The sequence below is a fragment of the Neolamprologus brichardi genome, chromosome 16 (assembly GCF_056152115.1).
Source record: "Neolamprologus brichardi isolate AB-2024 chromosome 16, ASM5615211v1, whole genome shotgun sequence".
In the NCBI taxonomy this organism is placed as follows: Eukaryota; Metazoa; Chordata; class Actinopteri; order Cichliformes; family Cichlidae; genus Neolamprologus; species Neolamprologus brichardi.
Genome location: NC_142119.1, coordinates 14,267,580 through 14,282,500, shown reverse-complemented (window position 1 = coordinate 14,282,500; position 14,921 = coordinate 14,267,580). Strand labels below are relative to the sequence as shown.

Here is a 14,921-nt window from a genome sequence, read left to right as displayed (position 1 = left end):
AGCTAATCTACAAGCATCAGCAAAAAAGCAGCAAAATATGTTTTTGTTAGCTTAAGGGAAAGGATCTATCTAACATCTACAAATGGACCCACCACAGCACTGGGCATGGGTAGACTTATCAAGAACATTCCTAGACTGTTTGATTTGATTTGCTGCAGTGACAAAGAAACGTGTTCATTCTAAGACCTGCTTGGTCTCGATGAGCAACACAGGACTGCCAACACATTTCTTCAGCACAGTTGTGTTTCCATCCTTTAAAAGGACTCTAGTGAGAACAGTAACCCAAACACTTCAACCACATCTTCACTTTAAAATCAATTATTTAGCTTATGGGGATTTGCCTCATGTCAGAAAAACTAATTGATAACCCACAATGAACCTGTGTAAACAGAAACCACAAACTGAGTACTACAGGTCAACACCACAGAGAGCGGAAGGGGTAGGTTAGAATGTGGAGGGAGTTTGTCATATGTGGTTACCATGGCAGCAGGTGTATGTGCTGCCAGGGATCTGTGCTAGTCCAAGTGAAGTCACAGAGGCCAACCCTGGCAGCTGCGCACATTCCTCCTCTCTGAAAAAAATGAAACATGTCTTGCAAACACAAACTCACTGACAGACACTCACTCATACATGCTTACAGAGAAAAGCTCACAATCACGTGACAGCTGTTTATTCTTCAGACAGCAACAAACATTTGTAAATGACACACACACACACGACCAGATACAAGTTTCAGGTAAGTCAGGACACACCCACTGTCTTTGTCAAGCAACATGTCAGCTGGAACGAGCACACTGTAATGATGCAGCACTGCTGCAGAAAACATGCTACAGAGCAACAGGCCAGACAAAAGACTGGAGCTACAATCCAGAGACGGTTACACTGAAAGTTTTATGTGCACATTTTTACCCCCAAACCAAGCCCACGACGATTAGCTGGTCTAGGTCAGTGGAATCACAGTTCATACAAATAAAGTTCATGACTGCATCACGATAACATCACAAACGACATTCCTGCACTGCCAGCAAAAAGAAAACAACAGACACAAATGTTTTACATTGTCTTGTTCTGACATTATTAAAGAAAGATTCGTTGCCGATCTCAGTCCACTGTGATTAGGGATGGGTATTGATAAGATTTTCACGATTCCGATTCCATTTTCGATTCTGTTTAACGATTCGATTCTTTTATCGATTCTTTTTTTTTTTTTAAAGGAGAACACTAAGGTCGATTAGCTTAGAACTTTGTTTTATATCTTCTCTTTGAACAAGATAGAAATTTAGGAGTAACATGGCCTTACAAACCCAACAGTCAGATCTTAAGAGATCCACAGCCTACGGCTCTTCAATGGGGTGTCACAGGGTCCCCGGGGAAAAAAAATGTAAATGTAAAATAATAAAATAAATATTCTTCTGTAGCAATAACAAAGTATAACATAAATTATTCTGTAGCAATTACACAAGAATATCCAGTAATGTTCCTGCCTACAATTAAACACATTCACTTACCGAAAATCGGGGCATCTGCTGTGGCAAATGAGTGCAAGCCTTTGACCACAAACTTAGTCACTGCTTAGTGACATTCGTCTATCCTGGCCTGAAAGGAGACGCTACCGGTAGACTGTAGCGAGAACTGCCAGCATCTGAGCCAGCCAGACTCTGTCTCTCTCATCATGGTCACCTAAATGCACAGTAATGGCAGGTTTTGTAATAAGGCAGATCGCGCTAACATAATATGCACTGTTAGTTGATTATTTACCTGCCGCATTAACGGGAGAGGATGTGCAAACGTTACCGCTGCTGCTGGGTCGATATTCACGAGTCCGGAGCGGAATTAAAAACACGACATTCATTTAAGGTCATCGTGTGTTTTGTGAGCAAATGCTTTTGCATATTCGTAGTGTTTCCTCCCTTAAATGAAATATCTACTTTACAAGTATTGCAAGTTTCCCTGTTGTCTTCCATTCTCGTAAAGTATAAACAAACTTTTGAGCGTTTGAGCCGCTTAGGCGCCGTGTTTCCTGCCAGGTAAATGTCACTCCGCAACGTGGTGACGTCATTCGGGGCGACTGGAATCGATAAGGGAATCGTTTGCAAAAATGGCAAACAATTCCAAGGAATTGAAACAGTGGGAACCGGTTCTCAACAAGAACCGGTTTTCGATACCCATCCCTAACTGTGATTGGGTTGTGATTTATAGACAGTACCAAGTGTCACTACAAAGATGATAGATAAATATTTTCTTATACAACTTCGATGTGTGTGCAACTCAATTAAGATAAGCTTAACTTAGCATAATGACAGGAAACTGAAATCAACAGCTACATTTGCTGTCTTTATGTTTGGTAATCGGCTGTACATTGGCTTAATTTCAGAGCATTGGTCAGACAAAACTTGAAATTTATAAAAGTCTTTTTGAGGTTTTGGAAAGTTTTAATTTTTACAACATAAAAATAGGAATTTGTGTTTGTGGGCCTTAAGCAAATCTTTGTGCATCTTCTTAAGGCCTTATATAAAAAAGGGAACATTGATAGGCTGATAAATGCAGCTAGTACCGATAGATTAGCAAATAGCTAATAACCGGTCATTAATATTGGCTCGCTGATAAATTGTTTAGGCTCTAATGGATATAGCCATCATAACATCACATTCACCTGGAATCTACACCTGTCTCTTACATACACTTTATGCTTTAGATTAATTTAGTATGTTATCTCCCAATGCTAACAGCAGCAGCTCGAAATATAAATAGAGTCATACCATGTGCATATGCTTTAGTGCAGTTTGTTTGTAGTGCATTATTAATGTGGTGGAAATTCAGTGGTATTGACCCTGTGCACGAGAAAATGCTAACTTCCTGGTTTGAGACCGGATGTGGGGTTGTACATTTCCAGTAGCTTTACTTTGCGGTCAATCGCTACTGCGAAGATATACTCCAAAATCATGTCCAAAACTTGAAAACGGAAAGATCGCGTTAAGTTACGAAGAGCAGAAGGTGGGAACACTCACCACTGTTGTGTCATAAAAAATCTAATGATCAATTTTGACGTTTAAAGAGTTTAAATTGATCAGTTGTTTACATCACTCAACACAAGCAGAACTGCATTACTGCAGCAGAAGACACGTCGTCCACAATCAGAAGCACTTCTCTGTATAGTGACTGGTCTTATGATTTAAACAGGCAAATGTTCAGCATTCAAACTACAGGTGAAGAATAGTCAAACCAGATGTTTCCCCCGTTATGTTGATATCAGCTAGTCAAGTACACACCTACACAGCATGTTAACAAACCGTGAAAAAAGCCACACAAAAAATGAATGATTGCTGGTAAGGGTTTCTATACATTAGTATTTACGAAGAGTATGTTGTGACTTACCCTCAAAATTACAGCAGTCCCTCGCTAATAATGCGGTTCACCTTTCACCTCGCTGTTTTGCGGATTTTTTAGTGCAAGTTTGCATGCTTTTCTTTTTTCTTTTGTGTCCTGCGTCCTGATCGCTGCAGACGATCTCCTCCGTGACGTCTCTCCTGTACAGTACAGAATCGCTGCATCGATCGCTAGCAGTGTGACTCTGAAGTGCAGTACTGTATGTCCACGATGTCCACGAAACGTTTTGCACCATCAAAAAATAAAATTGGCTACTTGATTTCACCTATCGCTGGTTATTTTTAGAACATAACACCCGCGATAAACGAGGGACAGCTGAGAAATATAACATTTGAATCCCTTTTCTCTTTTGCTCTGAGGCGTGGGGAAAAAATATCGACAAGTCGATGAACATCGTTTACAGATATATTGGGTAAATGCCCGAGCCATCTATAGAAATGTAAATCGCCGCTTGATTCATTCATTTGCTTAACTTGTTTTGGACCGTAAACAGGGCGTGAATAGGACACCGGAAACAAAGCTCCCCACAGGAGTTTCCGCACCGGAAGTAGGATATGCTAATGTGCACATAGTCAATTGGGATCAAATTCCATGTCATCCCAAAGAAGCAGTGTTTTTGAGCGAGGGATTCAAACTAGCAAGCACAGTGAGAAAATGGCCTTTGTTGTAACATTTAGGATCTGAATGTCTGTTGGTGTGTCTGTGCACTGCCCTCCAGGCTGAAGCCCAACACAGCAAAACAAGCTGACATGCAGTCTCTAGAGTTTTCAGATACATCCACCCTGAGGTTAACGCCACACACTACTGCGCTGACACTCAGACAAACACACACACTGCAAACTGCATCTGCCTGGATGACACTAATTTTCCTTCGCTCCTTTTTCAGTACCATCCCTCACATTTATTTCTTGGCGCTTCGCTTTCTACAACGCGTAAAAACAATGTGAGCAGTTTTCCGTGTGTGCATCTCAACATCCCTCTGCTCTCTTTGCTTCCTGACATTTCTTTTTCCTCTCTGTCCCTCTCTTTTTCACAGGGAAAAACCCAAAGATTGACAGTGACAGAAAGACAGCTGTGCATGTGTTTATGCGGATGGATGCATCAGAGAGCTTTAAACAGGAAGTGATTTGTAGATATAAAAAACTCCCCTCTATCTTTGCCCACAGTCCCCCTGCATGGCACCCACTCAACTTTAAACTACTCTGTGTTTTCACTTATTCAAATCCAAAATCCTCTCCACGCTCTAGTGTCTGCAGTTCCAGCACCAAAGACCTTGTCGACTTTGCAGTGAAGGTCACGGTTAAAATCCCATGTTGGTCGCATTAACTCTGACAACAAATACGAGCACAATCTCACATGCTTTAAGCAAATGCGTCTTTTTTCCCTGTCATCATTTCCTACCTTTAATAAAGTAGTATAGGTCTGACACAGTGACGTGTAAATCTTTCTTGGATCTGGTAAATCTGTTTAAATCAGATCAGGTAAATATGTGAATTTAACTGATGCACACCCTTTATTCAGCTGCTCACTTCTACGCCTCTGATATTTTAGCTCCTGTCTCTTTAAGACCTTTTGTAAAATTCTACTTTCCTCAGATTGGCCAGCTTCTGGAAGCCTTCTGATGTGCACATCACTGTGCATTCCTCACTTGTGAGTTGTATTTCTCGTACTTCCAACAAACGTGATTATAGCTCCTTATAAAATACATCCTCAAGTATCAGTCAAATGATTGCTTCCTTTAAAAAGTTAAACTTCTGATTATAGTCAGATTATTCAAGTTAAACACGATCCATTAAATGTACATACACCAACCTATAAAGCCATGTGACCTTAATACTTTACCGTGACACACGTGGGACCTTTACTTTGTGTAACCTTGTGAAATACAAAGAGAACTACACACTACATAGTTACAAGTAGCGTCGCAATAGCATAGCTAAAAATACCTTTTTTCCTTTCTTGTACAAAAAGCTCATTCTGATGCATGTTTGCAACTGACAGAAATCAATGTAGGTGCTCAATTTAATAACAAAAAATCCTTGTGCTGCTCAATGCCCACTAGCCTAGCTTAGCAAAATAGCTAAATGCATTCTCTATTACCTGTGACACTAGTAACATTTATTTGATTGAGATGCCTTTAGATTATATATTTAAACTAACAGTTGTCAAAAGCTTCTTGCATCCACATTACCAACAATTATTCAACCAAAGAACTTCTATATAAAGAAAAGAAAAGCATGTCTTTTACCCGGTTCAGGGGGTTTTGCACACTGCTCCTTGCCACAGCCTTCTGATCACATACTCTGACATGGCTAATGCAGACTGTCAATTAGTCTTTTTCCGCCTTGATTATTTTGCTGAAATGCTTTGGGCCATTTTCTTGATGAATGACCCATTTTCAGTCAGGCTTCAAACCCATATCCAACAACATGACATTCTACTGAAGAATGTCTCGATAAGCCTGATTCGTTGGTTCCTTTCATTATGCAAAGTCCTCAATGTTCTAATAGTTAATATCGGTCAATAATGTTAGTGTTAGAAAAAAGTTTCTTTTAGTTGGATGCAGTGTTGCCTTTTCACCAAATATGGTTATTTTAGTGGTAACAAAAAAGCTCCACTGTTGGCTCATCTGTTTGGAGAATACATTTCCAGAACGCTGAAACTGTCCAGAGGTAAAGTTGACACAGGAAGTGGACATTCCCAATAATGTTAACTCTGTTAAATTTGCCTTTCATGTGTGAAGTATCCACGTGTATCAGATCAGGAAGGCAGATGAGCAGATGTTGTGATGTTATTGTACCTTTGGCTTTTACCTGATCTATTTGGTTCACTGTGTTCAGAAGATACTCTATTTCTTGCCTCATAGTAGATAGATGGGCTTTCAGATAGATTTCAGAGATTGCTTTATAGCTTTCTCCAATAATGTGCTGAGACCAAAGTGCTCTCACTTTCCTTTTCCCGACACCCTCTGAGATCCCGTTCCCTCTTATATGGTTCATTTTTATGGGTACACCTTCATAAGACTCTTCTGGCTATTGCAGGTGGCTCCCGAGCTCTTTTCTAACTGTTTTTGCATCAAGTGAAACCCCAGCTGTGTTGAGCAGGTAGCCATATAAGTCTAATGCAGGCTTTGGATCCTTGAATGTCTTCCCCTTGCTCGTTCTCCCATCTCTTCTTTACCATTTTAATTTTTGTTTATTGGTAAATGGACTAGTTCCTTAATAGTACTTCTCTTCTCTACTTGAGCACTCAATGTGTGTTATAGAACTTGCCTAATTCAACCATTCATACAAGCACATACAAGCTTTCTTTCACATGCATTCATACCTTGATCAACATATTGGAGAGAAACTTGGGCTTTAGTATCTTGTCTGGAAACTGGAGCAGCCAAAGACTGAACCATTAACCTTTTGATGAGTGGATGACCTCCTCTGCCTCCTGAGCTACAGCCACCACTATTGATCATTCAAATACCAATATATCGGCAAATGTATAGTATTGGCCTACTGATCAATCAGTCAGGCTCTAACAGTTACTTTTTGTACCTATGCTACTTCTCTTTGCATTAAGCTTTTTACTACTTCCTACAATTACATGGATCAGATTTTTTTTAAACATTAAAGAAATGGATCTGTTATTTTCACACGACACTGCGCTGTAAAGGCAGGCACCATAATACATTCTTCCTGTATTAGCTGTTTTTTTATTACTACAAAATTTCACGTTATACTCTGAGGTGAAGAGACATAACTTTTGCCGTCTCTCTATTTTTGAACCCTCCAAGGCCAAAAGACGCACAAGTGTGGAGAAATGATAACAATAACAAGTGTGTGTACAGAGCCACATGTGCTTTGTCTCTTTCGCTCTCACTCACACAAACTCCTGACCAGCAGCTGTGATGAGGTCTGTACTCGGAGAGATGTGGCACCAGTGGCTGAATGATACTGGAAGACAGAGGGCCCTTAGTGGTTAGCAACTGATCACACACAAAATCCACATAACCACAGGGGATGCTTTGTTATTACTCTTGACGGGTTTCCAGGAGTACAGCGCAAGCAAATCATTGTTCACATCTCGGCACAGCAGGGGGTGGCAGAAAATTAGAGTGAAGTCAGAACAATGATGCCTTGAACAAAAAACAACAAAAATCAAAGTGGTGGCAAATGGAAGAAAGTTGCCGGGACTGGCAAGGTTGAGATGCAGAACAAGGAGAGCGGATTGCAGGAGGGAAAGAGGCAGACTGGGATAATGGATGAGAGCCACATTCCTTTGCACTTCTAAACCTTTATGTTTTCACCTCATTATGATTTTAAAGGGCTTTTAAAAGGAGACCTATTATTATTTCCAGCTCTATGCTTTCATTATGATACTCCAGCTACTCAAGTAGCTTTGCATAATTCAGCTTAAAAGAATCCTACTGACGCTTTATGCAGTCCCTCGTTTTAACCTGACAAGCCATTTAGGCTCATTTCACTGCTAATCATTTAGCATCAGACCTTTCCAGACAGCTATTATGTAGCAATTGTTGTTGTATATGGTTCAACTAATATCCCGGGTATTCTCTTATCCAAGTTTGGGCCAGATAGAAACGTTAGTTTTCCTCTCTGCAGGACTGTCTAGTAGAGGTGGGAATCACCATACATCCCACGATACGATATTATCACAATACTTAACGCACAATACGATATTATTGCAATTTTTTTAAAAATATTTTGTGATATTCAGATTCTGTGCATAAAGGTAAACTTTATCAATATTAATTTTTATCTAATATCACACTCAGTCTTTCTCTCATTTCAGTCAGTTTTATTGTTGACAAACTGAACGGTTTGTATTACCGTCTAGTCCAACTTAACTGAATCAACCATCTGGTACAATTATAGCTATTCTGAACTATGCAATTTATGAAAACTATGCAGCCCCTTCAGCAACTGAAGAATTTGAAAGTAAATTAAAACAAAATATAATTTTACATTAAATAAAAAAGTTTTGAACTTAATTAAAATAAAACATGTCTTAAATTAAAATAAGTAAACTCTCATGTTTATTGCTGCCATAAAAAAAGTTAAACACATTTGGACAGTGAAGGAATGTCAGGATTCTTGCTCAGAAAAAGGATCAACATGCTCTGAAGTCAGAGACATTTTTTGTAACAAAATATCGATTTCTGCTGTCCCTGTATCGATACATTATTGGCAAACAAAATATCACGATACTACACAGTATCGATTTTTTTCCCCCACCCCTACTGTCTAGTCCCTGCAATGCTGGCCAGTAGCAATGTTGGCTACTTCACATCTCAGTCAATTCACCATGGCTGAACTCAGGCCATCCACAGGACAGGACACTCACTGGGGATGTTACATTTCATGATGTTCCCCAAATATTTGTAACAAAGTATAAAGTATTACTTACACGGTCGGAATCTATGATAAACACTTCTTGATGAATATCTTCAGATGTAGAAAATCAGAAAGCCAGCCAAAGGGTCTTTACAAACATTGACATAACCGGGTGTCATTACTGCCGACGTGAATTATAATTTTACTGAATGTACGTTTACCCTTAGCCAGCAGTTTTAAATTTCCCTCAGTGTCGCCTGCTCTGGCCCCTGGAAGACAATTGACTATGGTTGCTGGAGTCTCCAGCTTCGCATGTCTCAGAACAGAATCGCCAATTGCCAGAGTTTGATCCCCGACGGGTGTGTCGCAGAGTGGGGAAAAGCAGTTAGACACATGAACAGGTTGGTGGTGTACCTGGGGCTTCTGTCTAAGACTATGCTTCCTCCTCACCATCACCCAGCCATCCTGTTTCCCCGGCTGCTCGGGGCCCTTCCGGAGCCTACGCTACCTTTGGATGCACCGGCTACAGAGGCCTGGGTAGCTACGGGTTCTTCAAGGGTACGAAGCCGAGTCTCCAATACAGTGATCCTGGCCTCCAGAGCTCGAATAGCATAGTGGTTACATTATTTGTTTCAGACAGAGCCACAGTCAGATGAATATATCTCCATCAAGTTGCTTGTGGAAAAGAATTAGATAATGCATTAATTCCTGTCTCACTTCTTAAACATCTGTGATGTTCAGGAAACTCGATGGCTCCTGGAAACGCTGCTGCAATTTTAATTTTAGTCAACTTGTGAGGCATCAAGGCTCTACGCTCAAAACACTACAGCAACAGAGATGGGGAGAGATGGTGTCCTTCAGCGCTCCAGCAGTGAGCAGTCAGCCAACACGCAGGCCTGTCAGGGAGACATCCAACCAAGCCTTCCCCTGAGCCTGATCCTGAAAACCTGTGTGTCTGCGTGTTGTGTATGTGTGGTTATGTGTGTGTCTGCGTGTTGTGTATGTGTGTGTATGTGTGTGTCTGCGTGTGTTTGTTTTCATTCACTGCTAATCCTACACCCCACTCCCCAGCCTGACTGCCATGTCTACCACAGAGTGCATGTTTTGCCTTCTGGTCTGTTACACAGTAATGTCGTAAGCTAATTGCTGATGGTTTGCTAGGGAAAATTGATATTACAGCCTGAGCCTAATGTGTTTAACTTGATTGAGATTAACGTCCCCTTTGCTCACTCTTTATAAGTGATGAAGCAGCGTCTGGCAGCTGCCTCAGCAACTACAACCTGAATTACAACTCATGAATGAGCCTGAATGATGAGGTGGGAACAGTTTAAGACTTTCAAGTTTTGCTGTGTATTCAGGCGTCTTTCTGCTGATTTTTTTTTTTTTTCGAAAGATACTCTGGTCTTCAACCAATTTTGTTACTTAATTTGTATTAGCGAGAAAAAAATTAAAGCAAATGAACTAACAAGCAAGTTTGTGCATTTTAAACCAACTCACATTGCTCTTACTCCACTCTTCTCTGTGCCCCTCCACCCTTAAAAAGCAACAGAGGGCTTTTCTCTGAGGCCCTACACATACAATTATTTGCTTATTAAACTGGAAAAGGAGGACAAGCTATTTCTGGCAACAAGGGTCAAGAGGTGACTGGCTGCTGGAAGGTTTTCAGGGTTTGGATGGGCGTGAAACTCTCCCAGATAGATTATGAGGGGAAAAGATGAACAACAGCGGTTCAGAGGTAACAGACATACACTTGTGTAATCCTGTCAGTCATGACTCCAAAACATTTGATCACCAGAGATCCCAACACTTGTTGTAGCTGCTTAATAAAAATGTTGTTGCAAATGTGCATGAGTTCTCGAGGTCTGCCAATAAGGTTGCTGTTCTTTGAGAACAGGCTCAGTACTGACAGATTACCAGGAACTGAGACACAGACTAGAACAACACCATTTTTTTGACTGGATAAAAATTTGACCAAAAAACTCAAGAAAACCCAGGTCCAAAACAAACATTTGTCCAGTGACTTGTTTTGCAGGTCATACCTGTCACCATCTCCCCTCACTCCCTGTCTGTACTCAGTGTTCTCACACCTCTCTAGAGTGACGCCACAAACTCCTCCTGTGCAGCCGAATATTGTTTGGAACCCATGGGCATTACTTTATATTCTAGTGGACACAGCAAATTTTTCAAACATATTAAATATGTAAGGTACGGAGAAAGGTGACAAATTTAATGAAAGTGTTACGATACTTATGTTTCCATGTACATATATACATATAATTTCATATAAGAGCCATTTGATGAATTCAACGCCCTTTAAAGCTTCTTAGAGGAGAACAAACTGATATAATGATCTCTGCTGTTAGCTACATTAAAGGTCCTGAGCTAAAAGCTAAAAGGTGCAACTGCTGCATCAGTGCAAAAGTTTGGACAAGGAGAGACTTAGGTGCGTGTGTGTGTGTGTGTGTGTGTGTGTGTGTGTGTGTGTGTGTGTGTGCGTGTGTGTGTGTGTGTGTTTTGATGTGGTGCTCTGCAATAACAGGGGTGTGTGTGTGCCCACAGACATGTAACTTGTGTGGGTGTTGCAGGCACGTGAGCATTTGTTGTCATAGTAATGTGAGATGTGAAGGAAGCAGCCACGTCCTTTCACTTCACTTTCACTGAAGGTAAAGGGTAACATCTTTCAAGTAAAAAGCTCTGTTGGTTTCATCTCAAGAGATCCCAGTTTGTGTGTGAAGACGGAGGAAAAATGTAAAGTGACTCCTTCACTTTGAACACTATGTCACTCCAGCTTTGTATTTATAAATTAAAAGTGCAATCCTTTGACCATGGCTGGACAACAGAAAACAAGCCTAACAACAATAACTCTGACAATATCCTGGACCCATTACTGACAATAAATTGGTAGAGAAAACAGCGACTACAGAAAGGAGTGAACCATCAAATAAATTGGGAGTCTTGCTACACTCTGGAGACCAGAGGACCAATCCTACACCTGGCAATCATACTAGAAAATGATGCATAAATCAGACTTTATCAGTTTTTACATCTCTTTGTATGTTTGAGTCTCTCTGTGGTGGTTTTGAGCTTTGAGGTCAGCTTTAGTGTCTCTGTGGTTGTTTTGTTCGTCTTCTTTTAAACTTTGACGCACTTTTAACTTAAAAAAAAATCAGAGCAGTCATTTCAAATTTCTTAAGACGCTTTAGTTCTTAATGAATCTGGTTGCTGGTGGGGATGATTTCCAAAGAAGTGACACAACAACCCCCACATTCAATTAATGCACAATAACTGTCATTGTCCATATAGTTATAGCCACATATTTCTATATGGTTTCACTACACCAAAAGGTAAGACTATAGCTTTGATATTAACAACCTTTCTTATTATCAGAGGATGTGAAAGGTCTTTTCCTCCCAAACACAGGTCAACAATGAGCAGTGCATCACAGTCACTTTATGAATCAGGGAAAGTTGGGGTTTTTCGGTGGATCACAATCCAATTTGGTTTTGATCGTTAGCAGCAATTGACATCCTGACACATTTCCATTAATTACAGTGGCAGTCACTGACATCACGCTTCTCATCCATCCATCTTTTTATCTACTTCCTCTGCCGGCAGCTGTCAAAGAACTCTGTGTTCAGCTGGGTCACCCAGATGGGGCTGACTCTCTCTGCCTGTGTACACCCCTGATGAGGACCAGAATCGTCACCATCCCATGTGACTTGACTGCTGACATGAAATATGGGAATGACCTGATAGCATCAGATGGGAAGCGGACTCAGAAGGTCATAAACCTCAGTGTTTGCCTCTAATGTGAAGGAAGGACTACAGCACAAACATCACAATATAAAAACTGGGAGCAAAATTTTGTCTTCACAAACTGAAAGCACTCACAGTTACAGAAAAAACTAATAATAACTAATATATTACACTGTCTGAGACGCACATAAAGATGTTGATTTAGGGGCGTCGATGTAATGTGCATATATACCTCTGCATTTAGTCCACAGTTAGAGAAGCCCTAGCACTGAAAAGGGGTAACTGACCTGCTGCAAGCACACGCTGCAAGAAACAGTGAAATTATAGGATTTATTTTGGGGGGTTTATTAACATACACTGCTGCTACAAGTCAAGTGACATGTGAGCCGAGGTGGAGAGGATCCTGCTGAGCAGATATGTTAGACATCCCTCAAACACGATCCTCCTCACTCTGCTCCTTGTAAATGTTTAGTGACCTGCAACCCGAGCACAGGTGAGGCTGGAGCAGCATGTCAGAGGTCAGGGGGACAGCAGGTGAGGGGTCGTTCCAGCGTAAGCCGAGGTGAGTTTGAGTTTAGAGACGAGGGTGAACCAGGTAACATTTATTTACAGTGTGAGCCAGGATGGAAGTACGCATAGTGCAGGGAAGCACAGTGAAGAAGATCTTATCAGGGCATTTCATCCATAAACAACTCTCATTCTTTCACCCTTGCTGTGCACGATCCTCTCCCTGAAGCTGGCCCAGAACTGTGCACATTTCGCTCAGCTCATTTGTTTGTTCAAATGATAAAGACACAAACTGTGGACTTTTACATGATGTACATGTTACCTAAAAGATAAAATACACTACAGGCATTATAAGCTGGAAGTGTGCTATGACATGCGTGGGTGCTGGCATGCATCCGCGCCATGAAAATTCTTGGATGGCACTGGGAAGGTGCAGTGGTCCGTGAACCCTGGCGTCACAGGGACTGGAAAGTCAAAACATTTAAAAGCAAGCTGTGACATTTTATTCCCAAAATTTTCGTCCCTGCAGCTTCACTGGCTTCCTCCTGAGGAGGCGTGTCACTTGTTGAGTCATTTCCCAACCGTGAATGAATCTAAGTGGATCCAACGGATCCAGTGTTTGGCGTTCGGGCTCATGTTCTCATGACTTAACGGGAAAACTGAACCAGAACAACAAGTAATAAATGAATAAATAAACAGTGTGGCAAGCTGGGTTGGCGTTACACTACCTTAATGATGCTGCTCCGGCGAGGTGCCGCCTTCACCGACTCCAGCAGGATGGTATCAGTGTCCTGGCCGCCGCCGCCGCCGGGGAGGATGACACCGCTGCGCCGACCGCGGGGCGCTCTCTGTGGAATATAGTCGGGCGCTTCGTCGCTGCACAGCCCATCTCCACATCCATCACGCTCAGACATGTCGACGAGGATACGGAGGAGTTGATTTAAAAGTAATTTGAGAGGGAAAATTAATCAACTCGTCGGATCTGACCCGAATAAAGTTTGCCTCTGCTGTGCCTGGATGCCATTTAATGATGAAACGAGTCCTGTCTTCAGCACCGACAGCAGCAGCAGCTCTGTCCGCCTGGAGGAAACTAAGCACCCCGGTTTCCTTGATTGTGAGCAGAGTCTCTCAGTCGCTGAGCACAAATCCGCGCTGACTTCAGGCTGTTAGTCGGAGCTGATCTCCACAGTCCATGCCCGCTCCAATCAGAGCATCACATGCGCGCGCAGACACACTTGGATGAAAGCTGAACTGATGCGTCCCCCGGAGACGCGCAACAAGTCCTCTCCGTCTCCCGTCCGCCTCCTCTGCTGCTCGAACAGCGGGACTACATGGGAGCGCGCGTAAAGCTTCGGGGAGCGCCTTTTCTTTCTTCCTTTCTTTTTTTCTGCTGCTGGAGAGAAAATGTTGGAGGACACTTCAGAGTACAGCCTGCGTGGCTGCGCAGCTCCCCTGCCTTCCTCCCACTGCGCGAGGACGTCAAAGTGCGGAGAGGAGCAAACCTAACCCTCCTCGCAGCGCGTCGCTCTCACTGAAACAGCCGCTCCGGCTGTGCTGGCTGCACTCACACCAACAACAGCCCACTTTTGACGAGGACGCGGAACACAACTGACAGTCGCGCCGCCTCTCGCCCGCGAACCCCTCCCTTCACCGCTTCTACCCAGCTCCTCCCACACGCCGGCCAAAAAGCACGAATGACGCGCGGAGCAGCCAGTGCGCGCGGCGGCTGGGGAGATCCGAGCCACTCAGAGCCTCCGATAGGTGGACGACCGAGTTCACGGGACCGAGAGAGACTCTTAACACTTGGTGGGGAGGAGCTGACAGGACATTATGTGGGATAATGTGTTGGTTGTATTTCCCAGCTGAGCCTAAATTCAAACCATTTTATCCGCACAGAGTTAGCAAATCATGTCCGATGTGCTGAAATGG

At 42.3% G+C, this 14,921-nt stretch overlaps 1 protein-coding gene across 1 annotated transcript in view; it reads right to left on the bottom strand.

Moving 5' to 3' along the window:
• The window catches only part of plcl1 (phospholipase C like 1), a 141,386-nt gene extending 126,816 nt beyond the window's left edge, over window positions 1-14,570 (bottom strand). The window contains exon 1 of the mRNA XM_006805826.3: window positions 13,721-14,570. Coding sequence (XP_006805889.1) covers window positions 13,721-13,906 — 186 coding nt within the window. The 5' untranslated portion in view covers window positions 13,907-14,570. The remainder of the gene's footprint in view (window positions 1-13,720) is intronic.
• Window positions 14,571-14,921: the final 351 nt, after the last annotated feature.